General features: G+C 42.3%; 1 protein-coding gene across 2 annotated transcripts in view; it reads right to left on the bottom strand.

Moving 5' to 3' along the window:
- Positions 1-294: 294 nt before the first annotated feature.
- Positions 295-20,463, bottom strand: part of LOC140545585 (SH2B adapter protein 2) — a 40,121-nt gene continuing 19,952 nt past the window's right edge. For both annotated transcript variants that reach the window (XM_072668425.1, XM_072668427.1), the window contains exons 3-9: positions 15,645-15,746; positions 14,569-14,660; positions 12,749-12,849; positions 11,705-11,866; positions 9,866-10,068; positions 7,789-7,960; positions 295-5,679 (exon numbers count right to left, since the gene is read on the bottom strand). In XM_072668425.1, coding sequence (XP_072524526.1) covers positions 5,363-5,679; positions 7,789-7,960; positions 9,866-10,068; positions 11,705-11,866; positions 12,749-12,849; positions 14,569-14,660; positions 15,645-15,746 — 1,149 coding nt within the window. In that variant the 3' untranslated portion in view covers positions 295-5,362. The remainder of the gene's footprint in view (positions 5,680-7,788; positions 7,961-9,865; positions 10,069-11,704; positions 11,867-12,748; positions 12,850-14,568; positions 14,661-15,644; positions 15,747-20,463) is intronic.

Raw genomic sequence — 20,463 nt, 5'->3', positions numbered from 1 at the left:
CAAGGGCCCAGCAGTGGCAGCGTGCCGAGCATGGGTATCGAACCCACAACCCTGTCATCAACAGCCTGGAGCTCTGACCGCTTAAGATGTTTTAAGATGTTTGTTGGGGTGAAACATCTGGTTCGAAGCTGATGAGTGGCTGCGCTGCCCCTAGTGTTTTTTAGCGTGTACTGCACCTTGCGAGGCTGACGCGTAGCTAGCAGTGAGCGCATCTCTAGCTTAGGCCTTTATTTTTTGCACAGTGAGCTGATTTTTTTAATTAAATAAAGAAATAAATGTTAATATTTGTAAACAGCTTGTTCACAGATTTTATTCACAGAAATATAAAGTAGTATGTCAAGTACATCACTTTGTACAAAATTGCACAGACTCTTTAAAACTGTCGGACAGCCCAAAAAAATAAAATAAAATAAAACAATAATAATAAAAAAGAAAATTAGCAAAAAACGAGGGATTAAAGAAGAAAATAAGGACAATAAAAACCAATGTGAACAGTTATGGACGTGAATTAAATTTGTAAAAAATGTTAAAGATGGTGAAAAAACTAATAAAAACCTCTTTTGGAAAATGATATTTACAATGTCTGAACAATAAATTATGTAAAAAAAAAAAATTCAGATTGGCACATGTACCACCATATCTTGCAGCCTTCCTCTCCCAGCCTGCCTAGTGTTTTCCTAAACAGTGTACAAGTGGAAACGAGTGCGTGAGGCCTCTTCAGCCGGTCGTTATGCTGTAAATATTAAAATATTGAAATATTGAAGGTGTAGGAGGGTGGTGTGGGGGACCGTACAGCTAAAACCTGGCATCAAGTGAGCAGTGAGTGCCCTGCAGCTCACTAAAGCCCATTAATAATTAGTTACCACCGTTATTCCTCTAGCACTGTTACACTGCCTTCAGGGGTAATTACTAGAAGTCTAGACAGTCTGTAGACCATAACTGAGAAGATTGAAGATTGTTTTAAAAATGCTAACCTCAACTTAAAGCCCCAGGGAACAGAAATCTGTGTTTACTGATTAGGCTCAACGTCGCTAAGTTTGAAAATCTGGAATAGAAAACCGTGAACTTCAAAGGCTAAACCCCTGCAAGTTAAACAGCTGAAAAACGAGCCAATTTCAAAACTCCAAAACTGTTACATCACAGTCCTGCCTTGTTAAACTCCCCCCATTCCCCCCAAAGCTAAACGCAACAGCTACTTCGGGCAAATATATTGAAGCGATGCTAAAAATGCTACGGAGGCTTACGTTAGCTGTCTTGGTGAAGAGCCACTGTGGATATCTGCAAGCTGACGCTAGCCATGTGAAAAGCTAGCCCTGCCATTACTGCCCTACTACAATCTTCTCAGCTAGCTAGCCACACACCGTGCCGACTGGACACTGAGAGGACCCGGAGAGGACAGCAACACTACTTGTTAAGACTCGGGGATAATCACAAAAAGGCCTTGTTACAGTGTAGGAAGCTAGGCTAGGCTAAATTTTACTCCAAGGTCAAATAACAGGGTGGTAAACAGAGTTGTAAATATGGCGTCTTAGGCTTTTGCGGCCTGTAAAATCTAGAGAAATCTAGTTGGTATCTAAGTAGGAGTAGCTAGACGAGCTCAGTGTACAAGCAGATTCGATCAACTGCTAGAAATGTGAAACAGCAACTGCTACAAATAAAATTATATATATATATATATAAAAAAACATATATGCTAATGTCTGTTACACGCTTCAAATAAAACATGGAATTTCTTTCACATTAACATTTGGTTAAACACAAACATCAGTGTTTAATCTAGAACTATGGCTATTGTTAGCTTAGCACTAGCATACTACTAGAATCTCATTAGAGGGCTAGCACAATTTAGCATTAGACAGTGTTTTATCACATTTCTAGCTTCTTTTTAGTCTATTTATGCCTAAACGTAGCTTTTATTAAATTCGAATATTAACTTTAATATTAACACTGTGTTCCCTGGGACTTGAATGCAGCAGTTTGTCAGAAAAGCACAGCAATAGCTCAAACTTCCAGATGGATGATGGGACTGTTTTTAGCTTCCTGTTCAAGGACGTTTGTCCATGTTTATGGACACCAGTGAGCCAAACGGTGTCGGAACCCAAATTGGCACCAAGTAACGGACCGGTATTACGCACTGGCTGAATCCTCACGCCCGAAGATGCTAATCTAGTACCCGTTAGCTTCATTAGCCCTGTAGCTTCAGGCCCCGAACCTGTCTCGGCTGATTGATGCTATCGTGTAAATGTGATCCATAAAGTATTTGTTTAATATAGGTGCTAATTTGTAGAGTTCTTGATACACTACATGTCCAAATGTTTGTGGACACCCCTAATTCTAATGAATGCAGCTACTCAGCTACTTTAGGTTGCACCCATGTCTGACATGGATGTGCAAATGCAAAACACATAGACAGCCTGTCAAGTTCCTGTGGAGAAAGTGGAGAAGTACTGCCAATAGATTAGGACTTTCAGAAGCAGATTAGCATGGCCCTATTGGCACCATGCTGCCATGAGAGGGGTGTAAAGCCCCCCCAGCATTGAGCTGTGGAGCAGTGGAGGAACTGGGTTCTCTGGAATGATGGATGGTGGTGCTCCTTCAAATAATTCTGGGATGAGTTTGGGAGTTGGGGATGAGGTGACATCTTGACCTCACTAAAAATCTAGTGGAAAGCCTTCTTCTCTGGACAGTAGAGACAGTTACTCCAACAAAAGTAGGATCAACTTTTCTTAAAACCCTTGATTTCGGAAGAAACACTGAATGAAGAGGTGTCCCAATACTTTTGTCCATATAGTGTATTAACATTGGGACGTACGTATGTGTGTGTGTGTGTGTGTGTGTGTGTGCCTGGGCTGATATAGTGCAAAAAAGCTGTAGCTGATCTGTAGTGCATTGTACTGACCACCCAAAACCCGGCTTTGTTGGTCTAGTTAATTGCAACCATTTGCTTCTGGAGGCTGACCCCGTTCACCCTGGCTGCCGCTAGCCAGAGCAGCCATGTTGTGGGAAGCTATCTCCACAAATCCCAAGAGACAATAGGGGGAGAGGGGATATCCGGAACGTTCTATCAACAGTTTCACAAACATAAGTGGAGACACTCGGGGGAGATCGATTCAGCTGGGGAGCTTTCCACTTTTTTGATCAGTTAGCGGGCCAGAGGACGGCGGGGGTGGGAGGAAAAAGGCAGAGCGAGGGGGGCATCTGCAGGAAACGGCTTGATGGAGGTTAACCGCTGTCAGATGTCTCGCCACGACAGCTTCCTCTCCGGAAAGGAAAAGCTCTGTATCAAACGTCCCACTTTGCCGATGAGCAGAGAGAACAAAAACAGGAGTATACAGCGAGTCCTTCAAGCATGCGCTGCGGGTGCTTGGGAGTGGACGGACCACGGACGACAGTTACCCTTTCGCTTTTGGGGATTTGTGATGCTAAAAAACTCTTACGTAAGAAATACAGTGTTAAAAAACAAAGCGTAACGTATGATCTTTTCCTGAAGAAGCACAAAGTAGATATTTCCTCTCTCTAGGGCAAAGGTCACCAGCCCTGGTCCTGGAGTACCCCTGGGCTAACACCCACTTTCAACTCCAGAAAGGATTGTATTAATATTTAATAAAGTATGTGCTTATTTATTTATTTATTTATTAAAATTTTTGGCCAGAAAAAAATTGATAGACTCCACTACGGGATAAACAGTATACAAATGTGTACCGAGTATTTAAAAAAATAACTAGAAAAGTGCACTTCCAGTGACGGAGCATTTCCCGGTATTATCAGGGAGCTAGGTTCTTGTTCTGGTATTCCAGGTGGTCGCAGGGGTGTTGCTAGGTGGTTTCTGTGACATTCTGGATAGTTGGTAGGTCGTTCCTAAGCTAGGTGTTTGATATGATGTTCCATGTGGGTGCGAGAGTGGTGCTAGTTGGTTTCTGTGGTATTTTGGGTGGTTGCTAGGGTGTTAGATTGTTGATATGGTATTCTAGGTGGTTGCAAGTGTGTTGCTAGGTAGTGTCTGTGACATTCTGGATAGTTGGTAGGTCCTTCCTAAGCTAGGTGTTCACTAGGTGTTTGATATGGCGGTCCATGTGTGTGCAACGGTGGAGCTAGTTGGTTTCTATGGTATTCTGGGTGGTTGCTATGGTGGTCCATGTGCCATGTGGGTGCAAGGGTGGAGCTAGTTGGTTTCTATGGTATTCTGGGCGGTTGCTAGGGTGTTAGATTGTTTATATGGTATTCCAGGTGGTCGCAGGGGTGTTGCTAGGTGGTTTCTGTGACATTCTGGATAGTTGGTGGGTCCTTCCTGAGCTAGGTGTTCACTAGGTGTTTGATATGGCGGCCCATGTGTGTGCAACGGTGGTAGCTAGTTGGTTTCTATGGTATTCTGGGTGGTTACTAGGGTGCTTGATTGTTGATATGGTATTCTAGGTGGTCGCAGGGGTGTTGCCAGGTGGTTTCTATGACATTCTGTATAGTTGGTAGGTGTTTGATATGGTGTTCCATGTGTGTGCAAGGGTGTTGCTTGTTGGTTACTATGGTATTCTTGATGGCTTTTAGGGTGTTGCTAAGCACTTTATATGGTATTGCATGTAGCTGCTGGGATATTTTAGATGGTCGCTAGAGTTTTGCTAAGTTGGTGATATGGTTTCTATCCAAAGTGGTTGATAAGCTGTAATTAGAGTAATTAGAGAGTTGCTATAGAGTTTAAGGTGGTCGCAAGGGTGTTTCAAGGTGGTATCAATGACATTCCGGATAATTGCTAGGTTGTTCTTAAGTGTTCGCTAGGTACTTGATATGCTGTTCCATGTGGGTGCGAGGGTTGTGCTAGTTGGTTTCTAAGGTATTCTGGGTGGTTGCTAGATATTGAATATGGTGTTCCAGGTGGGTGCCAGAGTATTGCTAAGCAGTTGCTATGGTATTCCATGTACCTGCCAGGATATTTGAGGTGGTCCCTAGAGTTTTGCTAAGTTGGTGCTATGGTGTCCAAAGTGGTTGATAAGCAGTTATTACACAGTAACTATAGTGTTTAAGGTGGTTGCTAGGGTGTTTTTAGGTGGTCTATGTTTTGTAAGGATTATGATTATTAGGTTATTCCTAGGTTATTACTGTAATATCTCCTAAGCTTGCAAGGTGGACCTTGGTTCTAGTGGTGCTATGTTATTGCTCGGTGGTTCCTATGGTATCCCTGATAACTATGGTGTTGTTTTGTGGTGTGATTTCAGGATGTACTAAACCATTTCTTATGTTGACCTGATTAGCTGGTGGGTGGAGGGTGTAGCAGGGAAAACATCAAAATATGAAGGGCAAGGGATCTCCAGGACCAAGGTTAGGATCCACCAGCCAAGGATAACAGCCCAGTTTGGGGAGGCTGGATCCTTCAATAGAAAGAGTACTGGTTCTCCACTGCTCTGGTCCTCCGTGTGCCGTCGCCATCGTGGTACTCCTCTGGTACTCCACCAGCAGAAGCCTCCAGCAGCCTCTCTGCACTGTTGCTCCGGCTGTGAAGGCCACCTCCTACGCCTCCCGTTGGCTGGCCTGTGGGAGAGGAAGAGGAGCTTGAGGAAAGCGGGCCATCAGACGAGGGGGCCGGCGGAGACTGCGGGATGCCGGGGAGGTGGTGGTGGTGGTTCGGCTGGGCCACTTCTGTCCGGCAGCTTGGTGGCTCGCGTAGAGGAGCAGGAATGTGGGGAACATCTGCAATGAGGTAAACATAAGGAGGTTAGAGGATTGAGGAGCGAAAAATCCGACAACTTTGCCCTGTTATCCCAAATGTTGCAGCCAAGACACTCTTGGAGACTTTCGGAGTTATGTTCTAGTGCTGATCATCCTCCTCCAACATCCTGACCTCACTAACGCTATTGTTGCTGAATGCAATCAAATCCTCACAGCAATGCTCCTCCAAAACTAACGTGTATATATATATGTGTATGTGTATGTGTGTGTGTGTGTGTATGCATGTGTGTATGCTTGTGTATATGTGTGTATTGGTGCATGCCGAAGCCCGTGGGAGAACAGAGAGGCTCTGTGCCGCCTCTGAAGCCGGGATTTAGAGAAGGGAGGGGGGCTGCAGGAGCGAAACCGCCCCCATCGCCCCGTCCCAATGGAGCGCATTCATCCTCTGCGGCCGGCCTGGCACGGAGAGGGGAGAAAGCGGCGAGAGAGCGAGGGAGGAACGGAGGGAGGTAGTTTTCACAGGTTCATCGAGTTTCTGTTGCCTGTGTGCTCCCTCAGACAGGCCCTGCCATCCATCACGACACACACACACACACACACACACTTACACACTACAGCAACACACTCAGCAGCCCTCTGTGTCCCCATCACACTACCTCTCTCTCTCTCTCTCTCTCTCTCCCTGTCTCTCAGCTCCCCTCTTTCCTTCCATGTGATTTTGCTGTTAATTCTCTCCATCCATGTATTAGTGAAGGGGTGTGTTTCCTGCTAGGGCCGATGGGTTGATGGGAAAAACAGGCGGCTGCTTCAGTGACTAAAACACACAGAGAAACCTGATGTGCTCTACACAGCAGGGCCTGGCAGGTATATCAGTTTGCAGACAGATATTAACCCTTTAACAGCCAGTGTAACCACACTGTACGCATCCTCTTTTCTGAAAATTCATCTTCAGCTGTTTGGCCTTATTCTCCTCACTGAATGGAGTGTGTAATGCCCATTATAACCACCGGGGGCCAATGTTGTAAAAGGATATGCCTTTTCTCTGCCTGAAAGCAGAGAAAATTACAGAGGTGTGTTGGCGCATGTGACGCGACTCTTTAGACATTTACTTCAAGCTACACGGAAAGTTAACGTACAGTGAAAATGATCTAATTTTATTTTCTACGCCCCCTAACAATTCTATTTTAGTCGAATTGCATAAATGTGTCAATCAAATGCATCTCTGTGACACCCTGAAAAGTTACTGTGACCGCTCGGTTGAGTTGCCCAGTTAGGGTAAACAGAACTGAAAGCTTAAACTGAAACTAGATTATTACATTATACTGTATATCATATAGCTAGACTGAATTGTATGTGCTTAACCTTCAGATTTCTTTGAAGCCATTTACTATACTTTATATATATATGAGTTGGTTGATTTGCATATCGCGTTATATTGCGTTTCCTGAATTAGGCTTTAAAAAAACATATTAGCAAAAATAGCAAAATGCAATTTTTTAAACATATGTATATATAATTTTATTATTTATTTATTTATTTTGACTGTTAAAGGGTTTTAAGGTTGCTCAGGTGTATTGCTATTGCTATATATACACACACTCAGCCCACTAGCTGGCAAGAGGGTAAGTGCAACGGCTACTTCAGGAGAACGCTAATGCTAGCCAACCATGCGAAGCACCACTTGGGCACACATCACGGGGAAGCTGACAAAGCTGGCCGGTTGCTCAGCCCGGCTGGGGAGAACCAGCCAGCCAGCCAACCAGCTGCTTACAATAGCTCAAGAGACCGTTCACAGAGAGGACACATCATGGCTTGCAGCAGACGGTCAGAAAATGAGGTAGTGAGGTAGACTATACATCAAAGAGTTCATTGTTTGGAGTGTAGCTGAAGAATGGTGCTTGTTCTCCACTGGAGGGAGTGTGTGAATGTTAAGAATGTGTGTATGTGGGCAGAGATGGAGGCGTTGTAACATACTCGTAGCGTAGAATGTCATCACATTTGGTCAAACTAGGTCAAATCTGCTGAGTCAACCAATGTATACCATCAAACTGAGCACCAATGAAGCCCCAGATGTGATTAGTTGAGTATGTCTAGTGATGATTTCTGAACTGGCGGGTAGGTGTGCCGTACCTGTGGGGCTGCGCTGCACCTGGACGTAGGAGCGTAGCGTGATGTCAGCAGAGCCGCCGGACTCCAACGGGATGGGATGGGCATGGAAGTGCCTCAGCATGTCGCACACCGTCTGGAACCAGAGGTGATGCACGTGACACTGCCCGTTCTCATTCACGGACAGGCGCAGGTGCTGCCGGAACACAAACACACAAACCGATAAGGAGGCTGATTTTAGCGACTGTAGTTACGCTGTACGACACTCTCATTACAATCACACTGCTGTTTAGGTAAAGGTTTACTTTCAGTCCAAAAAATGAAAGAGTTATTAAGATCTGTGATTTTATCCAGTATGAATCTGCAGTATGTGCAGTTCATACAGTCTGTAGATAATAATTAGAGAGTGTTTTAATCCAGTATGAATCTGCAGTGTGTGTAGTTCATACAGTCTGTAGATAATAATTAGAGAGTGTTTTAATCCAGTATGAATCTGCTGTGCAGTTCATACAGTCTGTAGATAATAATTAGAGAGTGTTTTAATCCAGTATGAATCTGCTGTGCAGTTCATACAGTCTGTAGATAATAATTAGAGAGTGTTTTAATCCAGCATGAATCTGATGTGTAGTCCATATAGTCTGTAGATAATAATTAGAGTGTTTTTATCCAGTATGAATCTGCTGTGTAGTTCATACAGTCTGTAGATAATATTTAGGGAGTAATTTTTTTATCCAGTATGAATCTGCAGTGTGTGTAGTTCATACAGTCTGTAGATAATAATTAGGGAGTGTTTTAATCCAGTATGAATCTGCAGTGTGTGTAGTTCATACAGTCTGTAGATAATAATTAGAGAGTGTTTTAATCCAGTATGAATCTGCTGTGCAGTTCATACAGTCTGTAGATAATAATTAGAGAGTGTTTTAATCCAGCATGAATCTGATGTGTAGTCCATATAGTCTGTAGATAATAATTAGAGTGTTTTTATCCAGTATGAATCTGCAGTGTGTGTAGTTCATACAGTCTGTAGATAATATTTAGGGAGTAATTTTTTTATCCAGTATGAATCTGCAGTGTGTGTAGTTCATACAGTCTGTAGATAATAATTAGGGAGTGTTTTAATCCAGTATGAATCTGCAGTGTGTGTAGTTCATACAGTCTGTAGATAATAATTAGAGAGTGTTTTAATCCAGTATGAATCTGCTGTGCAGTTCATACAGTCTGTAGATAATAATTAGAGAGTGTTTTAATCCAGCATGAATCTGATGTGTAGTCCATATAGTCTGTAGATAATAATTAGAGTGTTTTTATCCAGTATGAATCTGCTGTGTAGTTCATACAGTCTGTAGATAATATTTAGGGAGTAATTTTTTTATCCAGTATGAATCTGCAGTGTGTGTAGTTCATACAGTCTGTAGATAATAATTAGGGAGTGGCAACATTTCACAGATGTGTGAGGTGTGAAGCAGGGCCAATACCCTCTGAGCAGTGTAACACATAGGGTCGCTAAGGCTGATAATGCAGTGTATAGGGCTTCCACCCCCACAAGCAAGCAGATCAGTTACCATACAAATCGAGAGAGAGAGAGAGAGAGAGAGAGAGAGAGAGCAGGTTTCTCAATCAGTGTTACACTGCAGCATCTATGGAGGAAGGGTTCAGAATACCAAGGCCGACACCCGAGTAAGGCGAAATCTCAAACAGCAGGATGTGAAAAGATCACGTTTCAGCTGGATCCCAGCGCCCGAGGTTACTGAGCACCGACCCAGACAACATGCTCATGTGGCGCTCACATGGGTGGAACGTGGGATAGGTGGGTTCCAGGTGGGCATGGGATCTGAGTGGGTCTCTACCCACAATGTGTTGTTACTGGGACCCAGTTGGGCTTACCAAATGGGCCCCGTCGTTACAGCCCACCTGAATCAGACATGGGTCCCATCTAGACCCCATGTGCAGTGTACGACCCAGATGGGGCCCATGTTTAACTCCTCCTGGCTCGAGTGGGACCCTGTTGGGCATCCATATGTGAAGCCAACAAGGAACACATGGACAAAGCCTAAGCTATGCAAGCCTGCCCTCCATCATGGTCCACGAGAGACTGGCTCACCTTAGCTTTGCCCTGAAAGTTGAAGGTGAGGACGTATTCTCCAGGCCGCGTCTCGCTCTGGCGAATCACGAACAGGCCGTGGCTTCGAGCACCGCCCGCCAGCACCAGCTGAGCCGCTCGCACGCGTGACAGCGTCCCATGGAACCATGGGTACCCGACCAGGCTGCCGTCACCCTCTGTCTCCCCGGTGGGCTCGCCAAGACCTGGTGAACACAGGGCGATAGAAGGAAGAATTGTGGGAAGTGTAGTTTGTTTTCTTGGTGACAGTGTCATGCTGGCGTCATGTGACCATCTGCTGAAATGCCTGTATTTGCATATCAATGGGGTCCAGATTAGACAGGCCTTAGCATCACAAAGCAACAACAAAGAATGCTGCAAATAGAGGCAGCGTTGGCCCTGAAAGGGGACCAGCCTGTCACACAGAACCGAACCCAACGAATGAACCAATGAGGCAGGCTGTTTTTCTGTATACACACACACACACACACACACACTCATACCTCATACTCAGACACCTGCACACCTTTTCAAGTGTAACGGCTGGAGGGTTAAGGCAGGATGCAAGTGCGAGGGTACTGAGCCCCCTTAGTAATCCTTTTAATATCATCCCAAACAGAGGTCACAGTAGAGCTGGGCTATATGACAATATTTGATTGTATCTAGGGCTGCACCAATACCACTTTTCCGATACCGATACCAGATTTTCAAAAATCTGCCGATACCGAGTAGCGATACCGATACCAACTCTGACTTAAATACTCGATAGACAGCTATAAATCCTGACACTTCTTAAAAAGAACGGCATGTACTGGTTGAGTAATGAAAAGTTTCAGAGCTACGAAACAATAAAAATCGCTACAATGCAGGAAGCAAGTAGGGAAGCATAATCTGGCTAAGCTCGACCAAAAAGCTTCTTATTTAGTGTTTAAAATTCACATTTCATTACAAGTACACATCTCTATGTAAAAAAAATGATACAGTTGATACATTTTGCCCATCTAAAATGTTTCCATATCGCCCAGCTCTAGGTCACAGAATCAAGAAAAACAGAAACAGCCATACTGGAGGAACCCAAAACCAAACGAAACCCACAAAACAGAGAACAAAGCCAGAAGGACAGAAAAGCACCGCAGCCAAACAGCAAAATAACGCTGACACAGCGCAAACACCACGACCATCGACCACGCTAGGCCTGGAACAGGGAGAACACAGGGGTATAAGAGCACAAGACACAAGCAGGAACACTTGGGGAGGATAGCAAGAGGGCAGGGCTACGAAGGAGACACAGGTGGAAACACTAATGACTGGGTGGGGCTAGGGCCGAGACAAGAACACCAACAGAGCCATGTGCTGAAAAGGACATGGGGAAACCGAAATCACAGATCAGACACAGAGGCAAGACAGACATGTTACATAAAGCAACTCACTGACTAATGAAATCTGGCTAGTGCGCCCCCTAGTGCTTGGAAATTCAGTCCAGTTAAGTTCCCCCCCCCAACTGATGATCAAACAGAGGTATTTGTCTTACCTCTATTACACAGCGCTGGACGCCAACCTTCTGAATGCTGATGCTACCACATATGAAACAGAAAAGCCTCTGATTGGCTGTTTTCTACCATGCATCCCCACACAATTTTTTATCATGGGTAGAAAGCAACCAATCATATTCTTTTTGCTTCGTATGTCGCGATAGAGACCAGAGGGAGCATCAACACCACTACATAATAGAGGGAAAAAACACTGTCTATTTCATTATCGGTGGAGGCGGAGTTACAGACGCAGCAGAATAAAATTTCCAACCACTAGGGGGCGCATCATCTCTGGAGTGGACGGGCATACCTGGTGGTGAGCCAGCACTCTGAGCCTCTGGTGACTGGAGGAATCGTTCTAAGGGCACATGAGACGGGTGCTGTGTGAATGGTAATTCCCTGCAGCGGACAGTGGGGGCACTGTAATGGTCGGTAGCAGTGGCACATGACCTCTCGGGAGCCCGGTGTATACCTGAAAGAAACCGTAAGTAGATCAGATAACTGTCTCAAAAGACTTCGGCAACCAGTAGCTCCACTGATTTTTCAAAATACCTGCATAATTTAATGGTTAAGATGCAAAAATAAAGTCATTAATAACGTGAATAGTGCACAGCGGTGGCCACAATGCAATCACAATGATATTACGATATTTCTGTGGTAACAACTGTGCCCCAAAACATTTTTTTTATTAATTTATGGCGGAGAGGAACATGTGGGGTGTTCTAAGACTTATCACTATTTAAGGGGCTCTGAATTCAAATCCTGAGCCATGCTGCTTTGCCATCAGCAGCCGGAGCCTGAGAGAGCACAATTAGCAGTGCTCTCTCAGTAGATGGCGCTCTCTCCCCTCGTCACTCTTGAAGCGATGTTGGCGGACACGTCGGTGTCGGTTAGGGGACCTGGCGCTTCCCTCCGAACGGGTCTGTTGGCCCACAATGCCGCATCAGCAGTAGTTTGAAGGCGGTGGCTGGCTTTGCTTGTTTGGTTTACCCTCCTAGTGTCGGGAGCATTGCTAGTGCTAGGGGGAGTTACGAACCGGTGGGCTATTTGGATAATAGTAAACCAAATGGCTGTAGTTCTCGCTGTGGATGTGGCAATCCCTGGTTTCTACAACCATTACTGTAAAGAAAAAATCTTCAGCAATGAACCACATCTCTCCTCCAATCTCAATTTCTTAAAAAATAAGCAGGATACTCCTTTTATTTTAGTAATCCCTAAATAATCACAAAGCCATGAGGACCGCTGTGATAACAGGGACCAGTACAGTTCAGTACAGGCCTCATCATGGGCCTCATTACTAGAATTTTAAATGTAAAAATGTAGTTAAAGTGTATGAGGACGTCCGTGAACCCACCTTCAGACAGGAGCTCGCAACTGCAGGAGGCCACCATGGAGAATTCTTTGGAAGGCTGGCCGTGCGGACATGATGCAAGCTCAATGTCGTCACCACTGTCCCTGCAATAGACAATATGTAGTTGTCCTGGTCACTCAGCATGTGTTCTAACCTTACACATAGATGTAGAGTCATTACTGTCATTTACAGTAATTTTTACATGATTCATTTACATGCAATAATAATAATACAAATATTAATATAATAATAATAATAATAATAATAGGAAGATTACAGCCGGTATATATTCTGCAAAAACAAGTGGTGCATAAAAATATGGCAAAAAAGAACTTTTATTTTAATATAAACAAGATTGAAATAGTCTAGACAATACCGGATACTACTACTACTGATAATAATAATAAAAACAACAATAATAATAATAACAGAAAGAAGAATAAAAATACATTATTTAAATAATTAAATGTACATCTGGTATATATTCGACATTGTGCATAAAAAACAACAATAATAATAACAGCAAGAAGAATAAAAACATATTCTTTGCTGCTGTAAAAACTGACTTTCCCCGTGGGATAAATAAAGTGATCTATCTATCCAGCTATCTATCTATCTATCTATCTATCTATCTATCTTATTTAAATAATTAATTGTACATCTGGTATATATTTGGCATAAATCTGTGCATAAAAAATTGACAAAAAAGGACTTTTTTATTAAAATAAACAAGATTGTAGTAGTCTAGACAATATCAGACCAATTATTATTATTATTATTATTATTATTATAGGAAGAAGAATACATAGTTTAAATAATTATACATATTATTTTTATATTATTATAATTATTAAAAAAACTTTACAGCCAGTATATATTTTGCATCCACAAGTGGTCTGCACATAAAAATATGGCAATAAAACTTTTATTTTAACATAAACAAGATTGTAGTAGTCTAGACAATACTAGACACTGGCAAATACTGAGATTATCATATATATATATATATATATATATATATATATATATATATAATATTAGGCTACATTCAGAACTTTATTCCTTTGTTTCAACATTGCATGATTTATTATGTTGCTTCACCGTGATGACTGGACAACGAGATGACCCAGAGAGGATGGCAACACTGTCCAGTAAGACTACGGAATAATTACAAAACGTTCTTGTTACAGTGATAAAGCTACACTAGGCTAGGCTATGCTAGGCAGCTGTGAGGCCTGAGGGTGCTGTAAACCTGCCAATCAAAGCAGAGCTTTTCACAGGCCCACTGTCACAGCACTGTCATCAGTGTATATGATTCTGAGGTCGAATAACAGGGTGGTAAATAAGCTTGTATCACCTAAACAAAGTCACACACTTAGTATTTATACATCAAATTACAACTTAATTACTCAGGAGATGCATTTCATGGCCTTTAAGCCTTAATTTGATTTACTGTGCAGAATGAAGTTATCGATATAACCTCAGTTAGCTAGTTAGCAGCTAGCCCAGTTTTTAACCATACAGAAACTGCATTAGCATCAATTTTCAAGATTGGTATCAAAAAAAAGCAGTATTGTGCCATATATGTAATTAGGTTATTTTAAAAATAGCTTAATAATATAATTAATATTTGTACGTAAACTAGCTGATACAGCCAATACTCTGCAATCTGGACCATCAACTCTATGGCCCAGTCCAGTGCTATCCAGAGTGGTCAGGAGCTGTCAAAACCTCCACACACTGCATGATCTATGGCTGTGTACTGTGCCCACCAGCCCCCTACCCTCCCTTCGGCCGTGGGCAAATATTTATCCCTCATTTACCCAGGGTCTATGCAGTCCTGGATGTCGGCGACCCAGGAGTTCTTCTGCAGAGAGTCGATGGTCTCCAAGATGTACTCGCCGCCGTTCTCCACCTGTGACGACACACAGCACAAAGCCACGCTTGTGTTTGGGAACCTGCTTGAATATTCCACATCACGGCAGTGTTTACCAAACCAGCTAAACTACACAGACCAATAATTCAGCACTGGAGGGGGATCAGGCTGGACCTACAAAGTAATGTTCTATGAATGCAGCTAATGTGGAGGAAAAGACGGACCCCCTTAGACCACAGGCTTGTTATTCAGGAGACGATATTTTAGTATTAAAAGATCTGGATTAAATTTAGGAGGGAAAACAAAAATTAAAATCAAATAAAAAAATTGTTTAATGCTTAGTTTGAAAAATAAAATAAATAAATAACGATTCAAGAATTCCCGCAATATTCAATAATAGTCAATATTTGCTGATATTATTTGCCAACCATAACCTATATTTAAATGCTCTTTATTTAAATGAATTTAAAACAACTTAATGCTTAGTTAAAAAAGACTGGAACTGTATTGGACAGTACTTACAATTTAATCCTGGGATCAAAAAAAAAGAAAAAGAAAAAAGAAAAAGCGGTATTGTGGCATCTGTGTAATTTATTAGTAATTTTAAAATAGCTTAATAATATAATTACTATGATTAATACAATATTTATTCATATATCTATATATATAATTTCTAGAATTGTCGTTTATTTTTTACATACATTTTTTATATTGACTGGTATATGTTTGTATTTGACATTTTAAATACAGCAAGAGTTTCTGTTTTTTGTAAACAATGTAAGCGATATCAGTAAAACTCCTTAATATTAGCCAATATTATCATGGTATTTTTTTGCCAATATTAACAGCTATAAAACTAACATATAAAATTATTTTGATATATATTGCATTTATGATGTTAATAAGTAAAAACAAAAGCAAAAAAAAGCAAAATAAAATATTAGTCAGTCTGAGACAATTCTCCTGCAGGCCTCAGACTAGTACTGAATGAAAATGGAGGAGACAGAAAGTGTAGTAACTCACCTTCAGCACAAAGGTATTGTCTTTATCCGGCATCTCCAGAGGCATTGTGGTCCTCACCTCCACGATGGCCGACAGAGGCACGCTCACCTTGGGCTTGGAGGACTAGAAAACATAAATGCAACATAAATGAGGGCAAATCTATAAGAATGCTTCTCCCAACATATGATTTGGGCTGGAGAAATGTGAGAGATATGACTGCCACTGATTCAGGCCACTGTATTGATCAGATACGCATATTATTTTCCCGTCTGGGGAGAACTCATCGAGGTCTTTAGCCTCCACTGCTTTCATAAATTATTAAGCGAGACAAGGTTTCAGTTATAGGAGTGAATGGTTGTATATAGAATGCAGGAGGGGGAGTGTATATGTGTGTGTGTGTGTGTGTGTGTTTGAGAGAGACAGCTATTTACCTTACCTTACTTACCTTACCTTATCATTTTTATACATAGGCACCCTCCTATTTCTAGGGGCTCAAAAGTAATCGGACAGTTGGCTGCACCGCTTTTCTATGGCCATGTTTGTTATTCCCCCATTACTACCTCTCCATATATAGTCCAAAAAGCTGCCACTGTCAGTAAAACAGACCATCATTAGACTGAAAAATGGCAACAAATATTAGATATACAGCAAAAACACAAATAGGCGTGGCCAATTTGACTATATGGAAGAATTTTATATAAATATAAATATATATTTTGGGCGACTGGCCAAAATATCCTTTCAAAACAGCTGACCAGACCAAGAACAACATCTTACGGACCAGCACACCGATGGACAGATTGTGTTGCATGGAAGAAACCGCCCATGATCCAAAGCATACCATCTGTCAAACATGATGGAGGTAGCGTTATGGCGTGGGCATGTATGGCTGCCAATGGAACTGGTTCCCTTGTATTTGCTGATAATGTGACCGCTAACGAAAGGAGGAAGCATGACTTCTGAAATGTATGGGGACGACACAGTCAGCTCAGATTCAGCCGAATCCTTCAAAACTCACTGGACAGTGCTTCTCCGTGCAGCTGGACGATGACCCAAAACATACTGCTGAAGAAAGTCATGACTCTTAAGGTCAAGAAGTGAAATGAAGGCAGTTGCAGGCCTGGCAGAGCATCGACAGCGAAGAAACCCGGGCCTCTATATGTGGCTCTGCGGCCTAATGCGCTACCACTATGGCCTGGGGGTCACGGGTTTGAATCCTGAGCCATGCAGTTTTGCCATCAGCAGCCAGAGTCTGAGAGAGCACAACTGGCCATACTTTCTCCGGGTGGGTAGATGACTCTCTCTCTCGTCTGGTCACTCTGTTAGCTGGTCCGGTGGAGCCGGGGACCCGGCGCTTTCCCTCCGAGCGTGCCGGCTGCCCTTGGCATGTGCGGGAGCAGTGCTAGTGCTAATGGGAGCAGACCTGCTGTAATGGTACTCTCTTGACTATGTCATTGATTATTACTTTTTATGTATTATCGTTTACATATTATTTATAACCTATTTAAGATCAGTTATTATTGAATTATCACACTAATGTTTAAAATTTGATACACTTTGCTTTAAAGGATTTAGAGGTGCTGTACTGTGGCTGATGGCCTACTACTGTGTACAGTTATGTGACAGATGATAGAAGCTACATGAACTACACTGGATCTCAGCTTAAAGCGCTAACATTAGCATCAATTGCTTATTAGCTGCACTAGCCTCACAGCTCCCGGCGTGAAACTGAAGAATCGAACTCCGGACACCTGCCAGGCATGTCTTGGATGATTAACTAGGTTTGGGGTGAGGAGGAGAGTGTATAGGCTTGAGTTCTCGCCAAACTACCACTTTAAATATGGGAGGAAACGTATACAGGCCGATATATATATATATATATATATATATATATATATATATATAAATATATATATATATATATATCATAGAGATCAATGCCTCGCAGTTCAGAGCTCGAGAAGCTTGGTAATTAGCAGCCGTGTCAAATCAAGTGTGATAAAGCACAGTAACATGCATCTGGCAAGGTTCCTGCTGCTGGAGCTGAGATTCTGTGAGCCAGGCTACGCTTCTCTGCCATATCTGGAGCTGGACACAGCGGTCAGAGGGGAAGTGCTGTGTGTGGACAGGCTAGAGTGAGATTGATGGTGTGCTGACTGCAGCTTCAGCCACACTTAGCGGCCTTGCTGAGCACACACACACACACATCACACATAGTTTATGAGTCAAACACACACACACACACACATATACACACTCACACTCCTGCAGTTACTCAGATTTGTGAAGCTTGAATACGACGTGACTCCAGACTGATTTAATCAACAGACAATTCATATATCATTCTCTCAAACACACACACACACTACCACACACTCCCACCCCCACCGGATGGACAGTACTGCTATGAGAGGTTTTTTAAGGAAGCCTTGGTGAACCTTTCCAGGACTGGCTGGTCAGCCAGAATGTCCTCAAGGGAGCAGGAAGCCACAGGAAGTCATCCTCGAAGGCTACAAAGGTTCCAGGAGAACTTCCAAGGAACTACAGGTTCTTCTAGCATTCACCTCAGATTGGAGTTCATGACTCCACAGGCATTCATAGCTGTGCTGAAAGGCAGAAAGTACTGCCAACCAACATCAATGCCCATCTCACATTTGTAAATAAATAAATAAATAAATAAATAAATAAACAGACAGACTAGCCTGCAATGTAACCTATAGAAAAAAAAACATCACATATGAGGTAAATCAGAGTTCGCACGGGGCTCCAAAATCGTCTCTAGATCCCTGTATGTAGGGATGCACCGATTCGATATTAGGATCGGACATCGGTCCCAATATTAACAAAATTAGCTGGATCGGGTATCGAATAATTAGGTTGTTCCATGGAACTGATCCTTCCAATTTAATTTGTTGGTGTGAGACTGAACTAAATAGGCAAATAAATAAATAAACAAATGGTAATTTAGTACATTTATATCTGTGTTAATTTGTTATATTATATAAAGTAATGTTTAACTCAATCCTGATGCCTTAAGTCTCTCCCACATGGTGGGGTATACGGTTTATTAATTCAGCAATGGTATCGGACTGGTATCGGGTATCGATCGATATGCGAAGCTTATGTATCGTAGTGCCAATGAGAACGCAACGGGTTGGGGGTGGGCGGTCCAAATTGGGGAGAAAATGAGTTAAAAATAGGATTAAATAAAAATGTTTGTAAAAAATGTTAAATTCAGATATAGATTCATAAATAAAGAAAACATTTTTTTTTAATTTTTGATTTTGAATTCTTAACTGAAAAAAGTAAAAAAATAAATAAAGATAAAATAAATGATTTGTTTCTCTTTGTCTAATATTACACTTTCCCGAACTAGGGTTAGAGTTAATCAGAACACATTTATGGATGGAGCTTTCTTATTTAAGCTCCTAAAGTCCAAAAATTCTCATTTCTCATATAAACACATATTATATGAATCATATAAGCCAGCTGCCTGCTCTCGGGTTGGTGACGGCAGGAAAAGCCTGGAGAGTGCTGCTTCCTCTGCAGCCTTAACTGCTGTTTTATCTGCCGGTCATTCGGCCAGGAAGAGGAAGCCGTTAGCCGTCACTCCCGGGAGAAACCCTGAAGATGTGATGAAGCGGATAAGGACGAGCTTATCCGGCCGCACATCTGCACTTTAGGGAAATGCTGTCGAAATGCAGCAAATTATGACAAGTTACAGAACTGCCCCGACATGTGAGTGTGTCAGCTTAACCACCCAAACTCAAGTGATGATGTCAACAGTGGATCCGAGCATGGATCTGAATTCTGATTCAGGTCCGATCCTTTGTTTTTACCACTGTGCAGAGCTAGCAGAGCGCCCTGTGGCCTGTCATAGACACCATTAAGAGACTCGGGAGAGTTATCCCGAGCGCTGTCAGGAGATAACAGAACCATCTAGAGTCTGGAACTGTGGGGACCCATTTTACACTTTGGCCCCACCCACAACAAGAAGTCTTGGCAACCCAGTCAAAGATATTTACAAGAAGAGTCATATGATGGCTGATTAATGCTGACCCAGACCGTCCTGAATAGGCATCTATGTCCGAAGGGGTGGGCAGCAGGACACTGTCAGATCCAGAATTAATTGCGATATTATTATATATAATAATATTATATATTATATAAAAGCAATATTATGATAGTTTAAAGACCATTTTACACCACTGATATATTAATAATATAATAGTTCTAATAATAATATTGTTATTACATCATTTTAAAGGACAATGAACTTTTAATTAATAATAGTTTGGGATATTTTTTAGCAGTTTGTTCTACCTGTCAAAAATTATATATTTGTTTTATATTTCGGACCAGATATTATTTGAGTGGTGAGACAGCATTCTCAACACTCCTTATATCATCTGTGTAAATGGGCGGGGCTAAATTGTTGTCGGCTGAATAGGAAGATAGATAGTCAGTAAATGTGTTTGTGGGGTTCTGAGTTGGCTCAGTAGCCTAATGCACTACCACTATAGCCCGACTTTCGAACCCCGACCCATTTTGCCATCAGCAGCCGGAGTCTGAGAGAGCACAACTGGCTGTTGGATAGATGCCGCTCTCTCCTCTTCTTACTCTTAAAGCAATGTAGGCCAGCACAAGCATCTGTTGGATAGTGTGGCGAAGCTGGGGACCCGATGCACTTCTTCAAGTGGGTCGGTATCCCAACTATGGCGCAGTGTGTTTGTTCATTTTTGTGATATCACAAATGAATCCAAATGAATTCAAAATGGGCTGTTGTAAATTATATGGGACCCTAAAAGCAGCATTATGAGAGAACTGGGCTCCCCCTACA

Source organism: Salminus brasiliensis, chromosome 23, assembly GCF_030463535.1.
Source record: "Salminus brasiliensis chromosome 23, fSalBra1.hap2, whole genome shotgun sequence".
Lineage (NCBI taxonomy): Eukaryota > Metazoa > Chordata > Actinopteri > Characiformes > Bryconidae > Salminus > Salminus brasiliensis.
Note: the sequence above shows the minus strand (reverse complement) of the source record. Positions and strands in the feature narration are given on the sequence as shown.